The sequence below is a fragment of the Ranitomeya imitator genome, chromosome 2, assembly GCF_032444005.1.
Source record: "Ranitomeya imitator isolate aRanImi1 chromosome 2, aRanImi1.pri, whole genome shotgun sequence".
NCBI classification, from domain to species: Eukaryota; Metazoa; Chordata; class Amphibia; order Anura; family Dendrobatidae; genus Ranitomeya; species Ranitomeya imitator.
In genome coordinates this window covers 135,387,219-135,407,730 of record NC_091283.1, presented here as the reverse complement: position 1 = coordinate 135,407,730, position 20,512 = coordinate 135,387,219, and the positions used below count along the sequence as shown (strand labels likewise).

Below are 20,512 nucleotides of genomic sequence, written 5' to 3'. Positions count from 1 at the left end.
GTGTCTGTCACGTCCCCCGGCGTCAGCTTCCCTGCACTGTGTCGGCCGGCCGTAAAGCAGAGCACAGCGGTGACGTCACCGCTGTGCTCTGCTTTACGGCCGGCGCTGACACAGTCAGTGCGGGAAGCTGACGCCGGGGGACGTGACAGACACTGGAATGTAAGTATGTACTGTTTGTTTTTTTCATTTTTACAATGGTAACCAGGGTAAACATCGGGTTACTAAGCACGGCCCTGCGCTTAGTAACCCGATGTTTACCCTGGTTACCAGTGAACACATCGCTGGATCGACGTCACACACGCCGATTCAGCGATGACAGCGGGTGATCAGAGACCAAAAAAAAGGTCCTGATCATTCCCAGCGACCAACGATCTCCCGGCAGGGGCCTAATCGTTGGTCGCTGTCACGCATAACGATTTCGTTAACGATATCGTTGCTACGTCACAAAAAGCAACGATATCATTAGCCGAAATCGTTATGTGTGAAAGTACCTTTAGGCTATCTGGTTGCGGGTCAGGATGCTATTAAGTGGTTACCTTCTGATGAGCAATATTTTATTGGATTTCTTTTCTGTTCTGTGTTCAATTATGTGAGAAGGTGTTAGTGGATCCATTACCTAATAAACATACGGAAAGACGAAAGACACCACAGACAGACATACATATAAAAAATCAATATAATTTGCAGCATTTCTCACTTTACCTGATGTATCACATCTGGTTACAGGCATGGAGTAGAGAGATGAAGTAAGGACAAGGAAAGGAGGATTGAGATGTAAAGGAGGAAACGGGGTGAGAAACGACAAGCCCTTTTTGTTTTAGGGCGAGGCTTGGGAATTTCCGAACAGGGTTAAAAAGAGAAAGTAAGCACAAAATGTAAAACTTTCTTATATTAAACATGGTCAATACTGTTGACCATGTAAGGATCATAATAGGTTTTCAGAAAGCCCATAATATACAACTGGGACAGCTTGAAAATACTAACATATTAGGAGTCAGAAAGCCAGTCCCAGGCCTTGGATTAATGGAAGGGGTTCAAAGAGGGTGGTTGTCTTCTCCCAGATCTTTTGTCAGAACCTTAGGAGGTTGTGGTATGTCACAATCCTGAAGGTCTGGAGACTAGATCTCTAGTGTAGGGCAGAATTGTTTTAAGTTGGAATAGGAGTGAAGGGTTGCTGAGCTGCCATTTGTGGTCGCCGATAAAGCAAATGGAAATCCCCATCTGTATATTATTCCTTGATCTTTAGTTTGGCTAGGAGGGTTTCAGATGTCTTCATTTTTGTAGCGTTATTCAAGACAGATCTAGAAAGAGTTGGCTTGGAGAGTCACTGTTTTTGACAATGTACATTTTTTGCTTTTGCCATAATGGATTTCTTTACGCCAGGAAGGCAACAGATTGCATCTTGGGGATGCTGGGACACATTTTTAGAGCAAAGTGTGTGGTGTGCTCTATCCAACTTAATTTTGAGTGGAGGATTCTCCTAAAATAAAGTTGAAAATCGTTTCTAGGATGGCTGTAAAGTCCTCCAAGCCAGTAGCCTCAAGGATGCCTCACACTAAAATATTGTTCCTACACCCCTATTGTCTAGATTTTCTGCTTTTCACTTTGCATCTTTTAAGACATCTGTATATCGGGAGACATGATCTTGTAGTTGTAAACATGTCATATGTCCTAGTCCCTTCATGCTCTCCTTTTAATTCCTCTACTCTGTCCACCAATTCTTTAAAATCTTTGCTGATGGCTGCAATGTCTTCTCTTCAGGTTTCTTTGTCCTCAGAGATGAGCATTTTTAAATCCTCTTCATGTGGGAGATGTTTGAGGTAATGTTTCCAATGTCGAAATTTTTCATTCACATCCATGGTTGATGAAGCATCATCCAATGGTGATTCTGAAGTGGCGCCCACGGTTGTTGCGAATTTTCAATGTTTGATAATGCATGGACTGACCGTCCAATTGTTGACTTGTATTAAGTTTAGACTGGGATGAAGAAGGTTTTTGGGGGGAGAATTCAGGGGGCTTTTGCATTTAGACATCATGATGTTGTAAGAAGCCAATGGCAGGTTTAGAATAGCTTTGTTTGTGACTAGTGATGAGTGAGTGTACTCCTTGCTCTGGTTTTCCTGAGCATGCTAGGGTGGCCTCCGAGTATTTTAGTGTTCGGCGATTTAGTTTTCATCACGGCAGCTGAATGATTTACAGCTATTAGCCAGGCTAAGTACATGTGGGGGTTGCCTGGTTGCTAGGTAATCCTCACATGTAATCAAGCTGACTAATAGCTGTAAATCATTCAGCTGAGGCGATGAAAATTTAATCTCCGAGCAGTCATAAATACTTGGAGACCACCAGAGCGTGCTCGGGAAAACCCGAGCAACGAGTACACTCGCTTATCACTACTTGTGTCCAAAAGAAAAAGGAAGCTGAATTTTTTTTCTGCTTTCTAGCTCATTCACACCATCGTATTTTCTATCCAAGTGTGATCCGACAAAAAAACGGATCTCATTTGGACCAATGTTATTTTATGGCGCCACGCACACGTCCCTTTTTTTTTTTTCCTCAGACTGAGCCGGTCTGCGAAAAAATAAAATTACAGCATGTCAAATTCTGATCGCATTCTGCCATGAAAGTCAATGAGTGTGTGGAAATCATTGGACTGCACTTGAATGACATCTGAGTGCAGTCTATCTGCTCACTGACCCAATGGAGAAGATGGAGACATTTTGTTTTCCATCCTCTCCCATTGTCTCATCCATGACAATCAGATTGCACTATGTTGTCACTTGGATAAGCGTTTGGTCAGTGTCATTAGCATAACTGGCCCAATTGTCTTAAATGAGAGAATCTATGGCTTCTGCATCAGCCCTTAGGGGTATTGAGGACCTCTGGATTATGATAGAGTTCAGCAGGTCAAGTCCATCATAGTATCATGCTTGTTCGTGGTGCTAAAAGCTGTGATGTATTTTTCATGATTTCACTCAAACGCAGTGATGTAGGACTGAGAATCTCCACTAGCTGTCAGTGTGATGTCAAATATATCCAGCTTTTACTGAATAATGGAGGTGAGAAAAATCCTTACTTCTGTTCTTAAAACTTTTTTATATTCTCGTGTGATCTAAGCCAAACTGTGGAACAGGAGTTGTGCAATCATCATGTGTCTGCAGGGCTGTATTTGCCACTAGGCACTTGAGGGCACGTGCCTAGGGTGGGACGATGCTGGGGGTGGCACCTGAGCAAGTTTTTTTTTTTTAAATTATTATTATTATTATTATTTAAGTCCTGGGTCACCTCCTGACCGACCGCCTGCCTGCCTGCCTCCCACCCTCCTTGAAGACGTCATACTCACCCTGCTCCAGCGATGCCTGGTCTCTTCCTGAGTGAGCGGTCACGTGGTACCGCTCATTAAGGTCATGACCGCTCACGCAGGAAGAAGGTGCTGCACCGAGAGTTGGGACAGAGATAGAGGGATGTTTGGCGCGGCCGTGTGGTGTGGGAAAGGCGAGTATAAGGGACGAGGGGACGGGGGGGATGAAGGAGGACGGGGAGCCAAGCCATGCAAGATGGGAGCAGGAGCGGTTGAGAGATGAGCCATGCATACAGGGGGGGGGGGGGAATATGAGCCATGCATACAGGATGGGAGGGAGATGAGCCATGCATACAGGATGGGAAGAAGATGAGCCATGCATACAGGATGGGAGTGAGATGAGCCATGCATACAGGAGAGGGGGGGGGGAATATGAGCCATGCATACAGGATGGGATGGGAGGGAGATGAGCCATGCATACAGGAGGGGGGGAATATGAGCCATGCATATGGGATGGGAGGAAGATGAGCCATGCATACAGGATGGGAGGGAGATGAGCCATACATACAGGATGGGATAGGAGGGGGGACATGAGCCATGCATACAGGATGGGATGGGAGGGAGATGAGCCATGCATACAGGAGGGGGGGGGAATATGAGCCATGCATACAGGATGGGATGGGAAGAAGATGAGCCATGCATACAGGATGGGATGGGAGGGAGATGAGACATGCATACAGGATGGGATGGGAGGGAGATGAGCCATGCATACAGGATGGGATGGGAGGGAGATGAGACATGCATACAGGAGGGGGGACATGAGCCATGCATATGGGATGGGAGGGAGATGAGCCATACATACAGGAGGGGGGGGGGAATATGAGCCATGCATACAGGATGGGATGGGAAGAAGATGAGCCATGCATACAGGATGGGATGGGAAGAAGATGAGCCATGCATACAGGATGGGATGGGAGGGAGATGAGACATGCATACAGGAGGGGGGACATGAGCCATGCATATGGGATGGGAGGGAGATGAGCCATACATACAGGAGGGGGGATATGAGCCATGCATACAAGATGGGAGGGGGGCATTATACAGTATTGAGCATCATGTGTGGCCATTATACAGTATGGAGCATCATGTGTGGCCATTATACAGTATGGAGCATCATGTGAGGCCATTATACAGTATGGAGCATCATGTGTGGCCATTATACAGTATGGAGCATCATGTGGGGTCATTATACAGTATGGAGCATCATGTGGGGTCATTATACAGTATGGAGCATCATATGTGGCCAGTATACAGTATTGAGCATCATGTGTGGCCATTATACAGTATGGAGCATCATGTGTGGCCATTATACAGTATGTGGAGCACTGCGTAGCCATTATACAGTATTGAGCATCTTGTGTGGCCATTATACAGTATGGAGCACTGTGTGGGGTCGTTATACAGTATGGAGCACTGTGTGGCCATATTTTTTTTGTTTATAATTATTGTTTATGAAATAGTGTTATCAGCAGTGCTAAATGGGTGTGGTTGTGACGTGGATATGGGTGTGACTAGTTGTGAAATGGGTGTGGTCAGAGGCATGGCCTAAAATGTGCCACGGCGCACTACGCGTGCCGCAAACTTTAAACCTCTTTCCCTTCTTCAAAAGTTGGGAGGTATGGTACCCCATTTGCCAGATTCACAGCAAGTGCTGCAAATCCCATAGGGAATGAATGAGGCCAAACGCAGTGTGGCTGCAAGTGATCCGTTACGCGGCAGATGCAGAAAAACTGCCCGATCTGCTGCAAAAGGCTACGTTCACATCAGCAATTCTTGCTAAAGTCACTGCCGATAGGGTCACACTCACCAAAGGGGGAGGTAGCACTAAAAGTGCCTAGGGCAGCATAAACTCTAAATACGGCCCTGAGTGTCTGTGATACGAGTTTGTTCTTCTCTGTGGATTTCAGTAATACAATTTAGGCAATTTCATTAAACACGCAGTTCTGGTGCTGAAATAGTGACCCCCTTCACAGAACATAAAGGCATACAATTCTGAGTGGTTAACCCAGGAAATCACATGACCTAACTAAGGCGAAGAAATCCAGGAACAGTCATATAAAGTAATACTACTGGTAAATGTGTGAACACTAACCAAATTTTATATACTGGAGAACTACAGTAGTTATAGAATAAATAAAAACAAAGCACTAAACTGCTATTTTAATTTACATTTTATTCACAAGAAAAGGTAAGAAACCCACCAAACAGTAACTACAGTAAAAAAAAAAGGGTCTCATTTTTCAAAGCTATGTAATAAAAAATGGTTGTTAAACTTTTCCTAAATGAAACCTAAAATCGTGGAAGAAAATGATAGCTAACATGCAGAAATACAGTGGGACAAACACCAGTATATGATTAAAGTTCAGCTTGTGGAATATGACACAGCTATTAAACTAAGCTATTAAACTAGGCATATGTCGATAACAAGTGGAGAGTAGGCTTTGGTGATGACTGCGCTGCTGTAGAAGACGAGTTCCACACATTGATGCAAGTTCATGTAGCTTTATTGACGCGTTTCTGGTTCGAACTGCAACCTTCTTATCTTTAGTATATTTTGAACAATGGTTCGTTTCGAACCAGAAACGCATCAATGAAGCAACTTGAACTTGCATCAGAGTGTGGAACTACTCAACTTTTACAGCAGCGCATGGGCATCATGAAACGCCTACACTCCACTTCTTATCCATTTGTATGCAGAAGAAGAGGATCTTCTATCTGCTGGCGTGACAGCAGAAGGCTTTCTTTAATACAGGCTTACATTGGAGCTGTGACATGCACAACTCCACTAAGTGAGCTATATTTCACCACTCAGCCTCGCTTTATTTTAGTGTCAACGTATGGGTACTTATCTATTTTACCTTTCTCTTCATAGACACACATAGCATAGTTTCCAGACAACCTTCTGTCAGAGTTAAAGTCCTTTCATTTGTCATAAAAGGGGTAATGGTATGTCTTTCAAATCGCACTGTGTGCAACTGATGTACAAAGATTTTTTGGTATAAAAAAAAAAACAGTGGCTCCATAAACATTCTGTATATTATTCTGTTCTATAGAAAACTAAAGTATTCACTTTGATAAATGTGCCCAAATAAGGAAATGGGTTCTAGAGCTGCTGCAAAGAAAGTGAACTGCTATACACTTGCATATACGAAAATTGTTGCTATGCTTAAATTGTACAGTATATTTGAACATTGAACACCAAAACATTTTATTAACACATCAAATTAAATTTCTCTCTTGGACTACTAAGCTAACGAAAAATAGAAACTTTTTTTTTTTATCTGCAACCAAATTGTAAGCAAATGTAGGCGTCAGTCCTTCAAAGCTTCTTTTACTCTTGAACTTTTTTCCTGAATATTGTTGTAGATGACAGTCATCTAAATTTGAAAATATAAATATATGGTCTAATATATACAGTATATATTTGAATTACACATAAGATTTTTTTTACAACCATGTAAAAAGGGTTATCCAACATATTAGCTAATGTAATAATACAAAAAAACATAGCACTTACCTAATGTTCCATCCAGTGTTGTTTTGTTTTTTTTGTTTCATTGGCAGCTATTTTTTAATTTTTGATGTATTGGATAACCCCTCAAGTGCAATGTTTCTGCTGTAGCAGCCTTTTTCTACAACTGGATGGCATGCTCCCAAAGCTTCCCTAATCCCTTTGCTGGTGATAGAGGAGCCATTCTAGAGGATTGCTGTGGACATAGTTGGGCCACTGGCCATCCTCAGCACCTCGAAACCATCTAATCCTTACTGTAGTAGATTCTTACCCAATACCCAGAGGCAGTGGCTCTGTCCTCAATTAGGCCTGAGAAGATGGCAAAAGCCCTTTTGGACATATTTGGGACTCCGTTCATGTTTCATTTCATGGACGCTCTCTGTAAGAAAATGCAGGTGCAAAACCTGGTATCAAGTTCGTATTATACACAAACCAATAGTTTGTGTGAACAATTCAATGGTACCCTTAATCAGATGCTTAAGTTGCTGGTTGAGTCCCATGGGCATGACTTGGAGTGGTACCTCCCACACCTGCTCTTTACTTTCAGAGAGTTCAAGAAGGTTTAGCTTCCTGTGGTTCTGTCCATTTTCCCAATCGGAGCTGACTAAGTTTAGTAAGTTTCTTTCGTTATTCCTTTTTATTTAACATGTAATAAGTTTAGATTTTCTATTTGGAAACAAAAATATTATCTTAATTCATACACTGTTACATTGTTAATGAGAGCCAAAGGCAACATAATGGTGGTTTGTTTTTCCTGTTAGGTTTCTTTCACACTTCCGTCGGTATGGGGCCGTCGCTAAGAGTCGGCGCGACGTACCGACGGACGTTGTGAAAATTCGGCACAACGTGGGCAGCGGATGCAGTTTTTCAATGCATCCGTTGCCCATTCTAAAGTCCCGGGGAGGAGGGGGCGTAGTTCCCGCCGCGCATGCGCGGTAGGAAATGCAGGACCTGACGTACGAAAAAACGCTCCCTTGAACGTTTTTTCGTGACGACGGTCCGCCAAAACACGACGCATCCAGTGCACGACGGACACGACGTATGGCCATACGTCGTGATCCATCGGCAATACAAGTCTATGGGAAAAAAAACGCATCCTTCGGGCACATTTGCAGGATGCGTTTTTTTCCCAAAACGACGCATTGCGTCGGAGGACAGACGACGCAAGTGTGAAAGTAGCCTTAGCCTGAACCAAATTGCAGACTCACTGACCATTGCCCTCAGAATTAAACTGTGCATGAAAGCCAATCTGCTCCACCAGAAATCATATTAGTAAAAAAATACAATACAATAAAATGTACAATAAAATCATGTGTTTTAAAATGTCATATCCTTCTATTTTTGCCCAAATACCTTGCTTTCATAGTTGCTCTTCAATGATCCTAAGTAACTCAGACAAGACAGTGCCAATGTACACCAGCGTTCAGCATCTAAGTATTTTTCTGCACTGTAATGGAAAATCCCATTGTTCCAAGCCCGAGTCATTAGCCATAGGGTTTCTATCTCTGGGTAATTTTCCTGAATAAAAAGAATATATATGTGGATGTAAGTCAAAGTGTGCCATTACAGCGTTTACAACAAGCCCATATTAAAATATACCTTTATTAGTATACACTAACACCCAGCTTGATCTACAGGTGCTTCTCACTAAATTAGAATATCATCAAAAAGTAATTTTTTTTCAAAACAAAAGTGAAACTCCTGTATTATATAGTCATTACAAACAGAGTGATCTATTTCACGTGTTTATTTCTATTAATATTGATGATTAAGGCTTACAGCCAATGAAAACCCAAAAGTCATTATCTCAGTAAATTAGAATAATTGACAAAAAAACACCTGCATAGGCTTCCTAAGTGTTTACAAAGGTCCCTTAGCCTGTTTCAGTAGGATCCACAATCATGGGGAACTGTCACGGTTCCACCCCTCAGGGAGGGTGTCTTTGATGCAGGTACTGACAGTTCGGCCGTCCAATCCAGTACAGGGCATGCTGAAGCTGTCAGTACTTTGATGGACAGCATGGCCATCCAATCTGGTATAGGGGTGTGCTGAGCTGTCAGTGTGTTGATTGACAGCTTGACTATCCAATCTGTGATTGGGAGGCGTCAGCTGCCTCCAGGTGTTCACTATCCCAAGTGATTCCCATGCCTACTTAACTGAGCAGCCTCTCACAGACCACTGCCAGACATACATTCAGCCTGTGAGGTTTGTTCTCCTGTGCCTCGAGTTCTATATGCCGGATCTGTTGCCTGACTCCTTGGACTTCATACTGACCTCCTGTTTAACCCTTTCAGCTCTGATCCGTTATCCTCCCGGTACTCTGACCTCAGAACGTTACCTGACTACGCTTTTGTCTCTTCCTTCTGTTTATGACTATGATGAGGGGCGATCTAATAACCATGTATAAGTATATAAGGGGACAATACAAATATCTCGCTGAGGATCTGTTTATACCAAGGAAGGTGACGGGCACAAGGGGGCATTCTTTGCGTCTGGAGGAGAGAAGGTTTTTCCACCAACATAGAAGAGGATTCTTTACTGTTAGGGCAGTGAGAATCTGGAATTGCTTGCCTGAGGAGGTGGTGATGGCGAACTCAGTCGGGGGGTTCAAGAGAGGCCTGGATGTCTTCCTGGAGCAGAACAATATTGTATCATACAATTAGGTTCTGTAGAAGGACGTAGATCTGGGGATTTATTATGATGGAATATAGGCTGAACTGGATGGACAAATGTCTTTTTTCGGCCTTACTAACTATGTTACTATGTTACTATGAGTGAGTGTACTCGTTGTTCGGGTTTTCCCTAGCACGCTCGGGTGACCTCCGAGTTTTTGTTAGTGTTTGGAGATTAAGTTTTCATCACGGCAGCTGAATGATTTACAGCTATTAGCCAGGCTGAGTACATGTGGGGGTTGCCTGGTTGCTAGGGAATCCCCACATGTAATCAAGCTGGCTACTAGCTGTAAATCATTCAGCTGGGGTGATGAAAACTTAATCTTCAAACACTAACAAATACTTGGAGGTCACCCGAGCATGCTCGGGAAAACCTGAGCAACGAGTACACTCACTCATCACTATTTATGACATACCCTCCTGGCTTCTGACCTTGGACCCTTGACCCTTCTGACTCACGACTTGGCAGTGAGAAGTGACTAGCGTTACATTACGCAGCAAAGTGAAGGACAGCATCCAATCCAGGTGAAGTATAAAAAGTCCTTTATTGTGCCAAATGCAACGAGTCAAGCATGCAATACAGTCAAAATGGTGGTCTTATATAGGAAGTAGATTCACAACCTCCAATCAGCATCTCATGACCGCCCATGTTATTAACATATTAGCAAACACGAAATATACAATATAAAATATACATAATACATATACATTTAATAGCGACCCATTACACATCTAGTATATATAAAGAAAAACAAAAAACTAAACCTTATTATCACATATATAGAGATATGACCACCCCAAAAGTCAGGCAAATATCAGTTACCATGGTATTCATTCACCAATCTGTGCAACTGTTTCTTGTGCATGCACATTAGTAACCAATAAAACACCGTGTCTCAACCAGTTTATCCACATGACTAAAACCCACCAATACACCATCTATCTATCACAACCAATCACCAACTCCCAAACAAGTCATCAAATGCAAAAGCCAATCATCTCACAGCTCTCATAGGGTGTTTAGTGTAAAAAAGAAAAAAGTAAAATGCTGAATCTATGTGCCATAATACCGTATGTCTCATCACTATTGACTTTTCAATGCAAAATTGACAGGAATTGAGATGGGACGCCATGTTGCGTTTGGAGAGCCAATGATGTGCCTAAACATTGAAACCCCCCACAAGTGACACCATTTTGGAAAGTAGACCCCCTAAGGAACTTATCTAGATGTGTGGTGAGCACTTTGACCCACCAAGTGCTTCACAGAAGTTTATAATGCAGAGCCGTAAAAATAAAACAAAAAATTTTTCCCACAAAAATTATTTTTTTAGCCCCCAGTTTTGTATTTTCCCGAGGGTAACAGGAGAAACTGGACCCCAAAATTTGTTGCCCAATTTGTCCTGAGTGCGATGATACACCATATGTGGGGGAAACCACTGTTTGGGCGCATGGGAGGGTTCGGAAGGGAAGGAGTGCCATTTGAATGCAGACTTAGATGGAATGGTCTGCAGGTGTCACATTGCGTTTGCAGAGCCCCTAATGTACCTAAACAGTAGAAACCCCCCACAAGTGACACCATTTTGGAAAGTAGACCCCCTAAGGAACTTATCTACATGTGTGGTGAGCACTTTGACCCACCAAGGGCTTCACAGAAGTTTATAATGGAGAGCCGTAAAAATAAAACAAACATTTTTTCCCACAAAAATTATTTTTTAGCCCCCAGTTTTGTATTTTCCCGAGGGTAAGAGGAGAAATTTGACCCCAAAGGTTGTTGTCCAATTTGTCCTGAATACGCTGATACCCCATATGTTGGGGCGAACCACCGTTTGGGCGCATGGGAGGGCTCGGAAGGGAAGGAGTGCCATTTGGAATGTAGACTTAGATGGAATGGTCTGCAGGCATCACATTGCGTTTGCAGAACCCCTAATATACCTAAACAGTAGAAATCCTCCACAAGTGACCCCATATTGGAAACTAGACCCCCATGGAACTTATCTAGATGTGTTGTGAGAACTTTGAACCCCCAAGTGTTTCACTACAGTTTATAACGCAGAGCCGTGAAAATAAAAAATCTTTTTTTTCCCACAAAAATTATTTTTTAGCCCCCAGTTTTGTATTTTCCCAAGGGTAACAGGAGAAATTGGACCCCAAAAGTTGTTGTCCAATTTGTCCTGAGTACGCTGATACCCCATATGTTGGGGTAAACCCCTGTTTGGGCACACGGGAGAGCTCGGAAGGGAAGGAGCACTGTTTTACTTTTTCAACGCAGAATTGGCTGGAATTGAGATCGGACGCCATGTCGCGTTTGGAGAGCCCCTGATGTGCCTAAACAGTGGAAACCCCCCAATTATAACTGAAACCCTAATCCAAACACACCCCTAACCCTAATCCCAACAGTAACCCTAACCACACCTCTAACCCTGACACACACCTAACCCTAATCCCAACCCTATTCCCAACTGTAAATGTAATCTAAACCCTAACCCTAACTTTAGCCCCAACCCTAACCGTAACCTTAACCCTAGCCCCAACCCTAACTTTAGCCCCAACCCAAACTGTAGCCCTAACCCTAGCCCTAACCATAGCCCTAACCCTAACTTTAGCCCCAACCCTAACTGTAGCCTTAACCCTAGCCCTAACCATAGCCCTAACCATAGCCCTAACCCTAGCCCTAGCCCTAACCCTAGCCCAAACCCTAACCCTAGCCCTAACCCTAGCCCTAGCCCTAATGGAAAAATGGAAATAAATACATTTTTTTAATTTTTCTCTAACTAAGGGGGTGATGAAGGGGGGTTTGATTTACTTTTATAGCGGGTTTTTTAGCGGATTTTTATGATTGGCAGCCTCACACACTGAAAGACGCTTTTTATTGCAAAAAATATTTTTTGCGTTACCACATTTTGAGAGCTATAATTTTTCCATATTTTGGTTCACAGAGTCATGTGAGGTCTTGTTTTTTGCGGGACGAGTTGACGTTTTTATTGGTAACATTTTCGGGCACGTTACATTTTTTGATCGCTTTTTATTCCGATTTTTGTGAGGTAGAATGACCAAAAACCAGCTATTCATGAATTTCTTTTGGGGGAGGCGTTTATACCGTTCCGCGTTTGGTAAAATTGATAAAGCAGTTTTATTCTTCGGGTCAGTACGATTACAGCGACACCTCATTTATATCATTTTTTTATGTTTTGGCGCTTTTATACGATAAAAACTATTTTATAGAAAAAATAATTATTTTTGCATCGCTTTATTCTCAGGACTATAACTTTTTTTTTTTTTTGCTGATAATGCTGTATGGTGGCTCGTTTTTTGCGGGACAAGATGACGCTTTCAGCGGTATCATGGTTATTTATATCTGTCTTTTTGATCGCGTGTTATTCCACTTTTTGTTCGGTGGTATGATAATAAAGCGTTTTTTGCCTCGTTTTTTTTTTTCTTACGGTGTTTACTGAAGGGGTTAACTAGTGGGCCAGCTTTATAGGTCGGGCCGTTACGGACGCGGCGATACTAAATATGTGTACTTTTATTGTTTTTTTTTTTTATTTAGATAAAGAAATGTATTTAGGGGAATAATATATATATTTTTTTTCATTATTTAGGAATCTTTTTTTTTTATTTTTTTTTTTACACATTTTGAAAATTTTTTTTAAAATTTTTTACATTGTCCCAGGGGGGGACATCACAGATCAGTGATCTCACAGTGTGCACAGCACTCTGTTAGATCACTGATCTGACATGCAGCGCTGCAGCCTTCACAGTGCCTGCTCTGAGCAGGCTCTGTGAAGCCACCTCCCTCCCTGCAGGACCCGGATCCGCGGCCATCTTGGATCCGGGGCTGGAGGAAGCAGGGAGGGAGGTGAGACCCTCGTAGCAACGCGATCACATCGCGTTGCTGCGGGGGGCTCAGGGAAGCCCGCAGGGAGCCCCCTCCCTGTGGGAAGCTTCCCTATACCGCCGGCACATCGCGATCATCTTTGATCGCGGTGTGCCAGGGGTTAATATGCCGGGGGAGGTCTGTGACCGCTCCTGGCACATAGTGCCGGATGTCAGCTGCGATAAACAGCTGACACCCGGCCGCGATCGGCGGCGCTCCCCCCGTGAGCGCCGCCGATCGCGCTGGACGTACTATCCCGCCAGTGGTCATGGGGGCCCACCCCACCTCGACGGGATAGTACGTCCCATGTCAGAAAGGGGTTAACCATTTAATGACATTTATGAGAGAAGGGAGAAAAAAAAATGAGAAAAAAAATAACACAATACAGTGCATTATATTACAAAACCACATCAACAAATCCAATATGGGCAAGCAGGGGCAGGAGGGGCCAGACCATCTCAAAGGTAATTCAGGACACGCAGTCCCCTTATCCCTTGGTCGTCCATACATTAAAACCTACAGTCAAAAAATTTAATTAAAAACATGTTAAAAACAATCCAACACGATATACGAACCACACAGAAAATCCCAATAACCTTCAAGAGGCACATATCTGCAGGTTATAATCCACATTTAGACTCCTTGGATGAAGTGAGCTCAACTTGGATATCCACCTAAGTTCCTTCTGCTTTAACAACTTAATCCTATCTCCTCCCCTTCTAAGACTTGATACACTATCAATCACTCTGAACCTCAATTGGCTAACAGAATGTCCACTATCAATAAAGTGTTTATGGACTGGTAATTCCACCAGTTTAGTCCTGATGGTGCTTTTGTGTTTCCCAATACGTGCTTTTACCTCCATAGTCTTCTCGCCCACATACGTTAACCCGCATGGGCATACTATCATATATATATTGTGAAACTAGAGGTACACGTATATCTGTCTTTAATATAGATCTTTTTCCCGGTGTGTGGATGATGAAAAAAATCCCCCTTCAGCATATTACCACAACAGGCACAACCCAGACAGGGAAAATTCCCCAATTTCAGGGAGCCCAATGTCCTTTGTATAAAAACCTTTTCGGTGCCTATGTTCGATTTCACAAGTCTATCTTTTAGATTACATCCTCTTTTAAATGAAAAGATAGGAGGCCAGGTAAATTCATCTATGTCGGGGAGACCCTGATGTCATAAATGCCAATGCTTGGAATGCCCTTGATTTGATCAGCGTTACATTTCGTCTGGCCCATATGTTTTTATTTTTCGCCAGTGTGGATCCTGTTCACACGCTTTGTGACCATGTGGCGAATCTGACGCAGATGACTCAGGATCTGGCGAAGAATTGCCAGAGTCTTGAGTCATCACAATATCAATTGCAGGATCAGATAACTTGATGAAGACCCCCACATAGCCCCCCACTGGCTGTGATGTCAGTACCCTCTGATGTACAGTTGGTCTCTCCCAAACCTGTGATATCCCTCCCTGAAAAATTTCGGGAGAGAAAGACCAGTTTAGGGTATTCAGGGAGAGCTGTAAGCTATTTTTTACCCTGCGTCCCCAGCCGTCAGGGGAGGAGTTCCAGTGGGTGGGGATATTCATGTCCCTACTGCGAGGAGGTCCTCAGACCTGGGCATTTTCTTTGTCCCCACAAGCTACAGAACGATTTTCTGTTGCTGCCTTTTGTGACAGTTTATGTCTGATATATGACAAACCCGACAGATTCCAGGATGCTGAGGTTAAGATCATGAACCGGGGCTGAGGACTACTGTACTGGGTCATTCCATATCAAGTGATCCAAATATGAATATTTTTTCTACCTGACGTCTTTAGATTTTTTTTTGTTTCTTTTTATGAAGTACAACTTTAGTTAATTACAAATTAAAAGTTTAGAATTTTTTTCTTCATCAGTTAATTTTTTTATACATTTTTAAAGTTTTGAAAAAGTGTGGATTTTGGCCTGGTATGGCTTTACATTTTTTATCATATCTCGGGCTAGAATTAAGATAAAGGAGTTGGGAAAGGCATCATTGTTCTCAGCTTTTATTTGATATGTCACAAGACTGTTTCTTGATATTTTGTTTTGGAGAAATCAAATTCAAAATTTTGATGCGCAATTGTGAAAAAAAAAAGTATGTTTTAAAATTGTGAAAACATGCATGTGTGTTACTTGTGTTCTTGTTTATATTTGTACAGGGATTCAACTTGGGACCTGTCAAATTTTTTTTTTTTTTTTTTTAAAGCCTTGAATCATCTGATTTTATGTTTGTGTGAGTTTCTTCCCTTTTTCTTTTCAAATTACAACTTATTGAACTTATTGAAGTAGCCGCCACCAGCGCCAATCATATTCACAGGACACATAACCAGTTATGTCATCCATTGCCGATCTTGTGCCGCCTTCTACCACGTCATGGACGTCACTCTCTTTGCTGAATGAAAAAACCCTTGTTTTAATTTCTGTTTCACTACATGGGATGACAGTGCGGTATTGCTGATCCCCCTTTCTGCTTCCTGTAACCGAGGTTTTCACAAACTCTCCTCTTCGTAGTCCTGGTTTGTACAATACATGGACTGGATGTTAAGAATATTTTTCTCCCTCCATTTGAGGAGTTGCCTGGGTGGTAAGATTTGGTGTGATTGTGGCCTCTGGAGGCCCGAGCTGCCGGCCTGTCATCTGCTCTGCATTCACTGCCTACCCCTGGTCATTCTAAGCCCTAACAAAGCTTATCCTCTGTCCTCTCCTGCTTCTAAGCTGTAATATTATAAAATAATACAGTAATATCTAAAAATCATGGATTATTTGGTAAATATAGACCTCACACTGTTAGACCACAGGCTGAACAGATCTGAATGCAAGATTTTTGAAATGACACTGTAATAGTTTTATTTTTTAAAATATGATCCCATCACGATCCCAGCTTGTATTTTGGTACAGATGTGGCTAGGAGCATAGCAGGCACATGTGCAGTTTTTGAAATTTTTAAATTAAACGTTTTTTTTCGGAAATATGTTTTAAAGTTTTGCGCTTGTGTTCGCATAGGTAAAATATTATCAAAGATACTCTTGTGACATATCTGGTGAAAGCCTGTACAGTTCTGAGTAGAATGGTGTTTATTTTGTTTCTCTATTTTTTTCTTCTAGCCTGAGTTATGGGGAGAAATGTAAAGGCAGGCAACACCGAAATTCGCACTTTTTCTGAACTTTGAAAATCAATTAAAAAAATTTTAAAAAAATCTATCTTTTTCTTCACATTTTGCATTCTCTGACACACTATTACCAAATAACAAAATCTCAAAAGAATTAAAAATATAGTGGCAAAAATCATTGGTTCACTTGACATGGAATGACCCTACTGAGTTCCGGCAGTGGTCCACTGAAGTTCTATGGAATGATGCTGCTCTCAGGAGCCGGTTCCAAAGAGGCCTTTCCGAGACACTCAAGGATGCTCTGGTCCTCCATGATCCCCCTTGTACTCTGATGGAGGCCATGACTCAGGCCATACGAATGGACCACAGAATCTGTGAGAGGCATGTTGAACAGCAGGCTGCATGTTATACTTCCCGGGAGCAGGTCCATTTACTCGAGGTTAAAGTTGCTAGTCTTCGAGTTGCAGAGAGAAGACAGAGACAGGATCTCAGTCTTTGTATATACTGTGGTCTATCTGGACATTTTCTTAAGAATTGCCCAACTTGGCCTGAAGCTATCAAACAAACGGGAGAACATCTGAGTCTGGGTGACGGCCGAGGATGTCACCCAGACTCTCGGGTACCTTTTTCTAGTAGTAGTAGTAGGAGTAGTGATGAGCGAGTATACTCATTGCTCGGGTGGTCTCCGAGTATTTATGAGTGCTCAAAGATTTAGTTTTCTTTGCCTCAGCTGTATGACTTGCGGCTAATAGACAGCTTGATTACATGTGGGGATTCCCTAGCTACCAGGCAACCCCCACATGTACTCAGGCTGGCTAGCAGCCATAAATCATGCAGCTGAGTCAATAAAAACTAAATCTCCAAGCAGTCACAAATACTCGGAGACCACCCGAGCCTGCTCGGGAAAACCCGAGCAACGAGTATACTCACTTATCACTAGTGATGAGTGGAAAACGGTGTTTTTAACAGTCTGAGGGTCTGCTTGAAAAACTTGTCATACCTTTTGGATTATCTAATGCACCTGCTGTGTTTAAAAATTTTATGAATGATATTTTCTCTGATTGCATTTGAAGATTTGTTGTGATTTACCTCAATGACATTTTAATTTTCTCACCAGACTTGGAAACTCACCAGGTATATGTCCGTGTTGTGTTACAGAGGCTAAGGGGGGACTCTATTTGCTAAATCAGAGAAATGTGCTTTTTCTGTTCAGGAGATCTTTCTTGGGGTTTATTTTGTCAGCAGAAGGGTTTAAGGTGGACCCTGGGAACGGTCAGGCCATAATCGATTGGGTTCAACCTCGTGATCTTAAGGCTTTGCAGCGTTTTCTGGGATTCGCCAACTATTACAAAAAATTTACCAAGGTGTTTTCACAGATTGCTTAACCACTTACTGACCTTACATGTAAGGGGGCGTATCTCAAAGTTTGGTCGCCGGGTCCGATCAGGGCTTTTGAAAGATTAAAAGATTATTTTATGTCAGTGCAGCGCCCCAGGGTCCTGGTTGTTGCAGTAATGTCGCTTTCCTCTAGGGGGGAGTGATGTTACTTTGGAGGCAATGAAGGAGATCTCTTTACCAGGTATCACAAACATACAACACATTTCATACTCCAGTCCACCAGTGGGAGCTATGCTCCTATTTATTAGGAAACTCTTCACACTTAGGTAAAACTGGTAGCCTGGAGAGGAAGTTAGGCAGATGCTGGCTGAGCTTCGCTCCAGAAAGACCATGGACTCATTTGTCCATGGATTTCATTACAAATGAAATTTGATTTTTTTTTTTTTTTACACATGTGAATATTTTTTTTTTTACGTTATAACATTGCTCCAGGGGGGCATCATGTTATAGGGTCAGATCGCTGATCTGACACTTTGCAGAGCACTGTGTCAGATCAGCGATCTGACATGCAGGGCTGCAGGCTTACCAGCACTTGCTCTGAGCAGGCGCTGTTAAGCCACCTCCCTGCAGGACCCGGATGTAGCCCCGCGGCCATTTTGTATCCGGGGCCTGCAGGGAGGAGACGCTCGGTACAAGGTGAGCACATCGCCTTGTACCGATGGACTCAGAGAAGCACGCAGGGAGCCCCCTCCCTGCGCGATGCTTCCCCGTACCGCCGGAACAGTGCGATCATGTTTGATCGCAGTGTTCCAGGGGTTAATGTGCCAGGGGCAGTCTGTGACTGCTCCTGGCAAAAAGTGCCGGATGTCAGCTGCGATATTCAGCTGACACCGGCTGCGATTGGCCACACTCCCCCCGTGGACGCGGCCGATCGCATATGACGTACTATCCCATCACTGGGAATTAAATCCCAGGTCACCTCGACAGGATAGTACGTCATATGGGATTAAGGGGTTAAAGGAGTATGTCCCTTCTGCATGGTCTCCCTCATCCCCGCCTCCTCCGCTTTCAGTACACGGTGGCCTGGAGTATGAGGTTCAGAGGGTTGTGGATTTTTGGAGGGTTTGTAACTCCCCCCAGTATCTCGTCCACTGGAGGGGATAAGGACTATAGGAGATCCTGGGTCCCTACTCGAGATGTGAAGGCCGATCGGTTAGTCAGGGCCTTCCATCTAAAATTGCCTGGGGGTCCGGTGGCTCCCGTAGAAGAGGGGGTACTGTCACGGTTTCACCCCTCAGGGTGTCTGGGATGCAGTTACTGACAGCTCGGCCGTCCAATCTGGTACAGGGGTGTGCTGAAACTGTCAGTACTTTGGATGGCTATGCTGTGTTCACTATCCCGGGTGATTGCCATGCCTACTTAACTGAGCAACTTCTCCCAGACCCCTGCCAAATGTACATTCAGCCTGTGCAGTTCGTTCTCCTGTGCCTTGAGTTCTATATGGCTGATCTGTTGCCTGACCTTGGACTTTGCACTGACGATCTGCCTGTTTAACCCCTCAGCTCTGATCCGTTATCCTCTTGGTACTCTGACCTCAAAGCATTACCTGACTACACTTTTGTCTTTCCCTTCTGTTTATAACATGCCCTCCTGGCTTCTGATCTTGGACTCCTTGACCCTTCTGACTCATGACTTGGCCATGAGAAGTGACTAGCGTCACATTAAGACTGCTGACTTGACAGATGTCCAGAAGACAGTCATCGACATACTCTACAAGGAGGGTAAGCGACAAAAGGTCATTGCTAAAGAAGCTGACTGTTCATAGAGTGCTGTATCCAAGCATATTAATGGAAAGTTTAGTGGAAGGAAAAAGTATGGTAGAATGGTAGAAAAAGGTGCACAAGCAACCGGGATAACCGCAGCCTTGAAAGGATTGTTAAGAAAAGGCCATTCAAAAATTTTGGGGAGATTCACAAGGAGTGGACTGCTGCTGGAGTCATTGCTTCAAGAGCCTCCACACACAGACGTATCCAGGACATGGGCTACAAGTGTCGCATTCCTTCTGTCAAGCCACTCATGACCAATAGACAACGCCAGAAGCATCTTACCTGAGCCAAGGAGAAAATGAACTGGACTGTTGCTCAGTGGTCCAAGGTATTTTCTTCAGATGAAAGTAAATTTTGCATTTCATTTGGAAATCAAGGTCCCACAGTCTGAAGGAAGAGTGGAGAGGCCAAAATCCAAGCTGCTTGAGGTCTAGTGTGAAGTTTCCACAATCGGTGATGGTTTGGGGAGCCATGTCATCTGCTGTGTAGGTCCACTGTGTTTAATCAAGATCAAAGTCATCGCAGCTGTCTACCAGGAAATAATAGAGCACTTCATGCTTCCCTCTGCCGACAAGATTTTTGGAGATGGAAATTTAATTCTCCAGCAGGACTTGGCTCCTGTCTACACTGTCAAAAGAACCAGTACCTGGTTTCAAAACAACATTATCACTGGGCTTGATTGACCAGCAAACTCACCTGACCTTAACCCCATAAAGAATCTATGGGGTATTGTCAAGAGGAAGATGAGAGACACCAGACCGAACAATGCAGATGTGCATTGGCATCA

General features: G+C 43.3%; 1 protein-coding gene across 1 annotated transcript in view; it reads right to left on the bottom strand.

The window, feature by feature from the left end:
- Nucleotides 1–5,523: 5,523 nt before the first annotated feature.
- TEX11 (testis expressed 11) overlaps nt 5,524–20,512 on the bottom strand; it is a 222,369-nt gene continuing 207,380 nt past the window's right edge. The window contains exons 27-28 of the mRNA XM_069754504.1: nt 8,223–8,387; nt 5,524–6,735 (exon numbers count right to left, since the gene is read on the bottom strand). Of these exons, the coding sequence (XP_069610605.1) occupies nt 6,670–6,735; nt 8,223–8,387 (231 nt within the window). The 3' untranslated portion in view covers nt 5,524–6,669. The remainder of the gene's footprint in view (nt 6,736–8,222; nt 8,388–20,512) is intronic.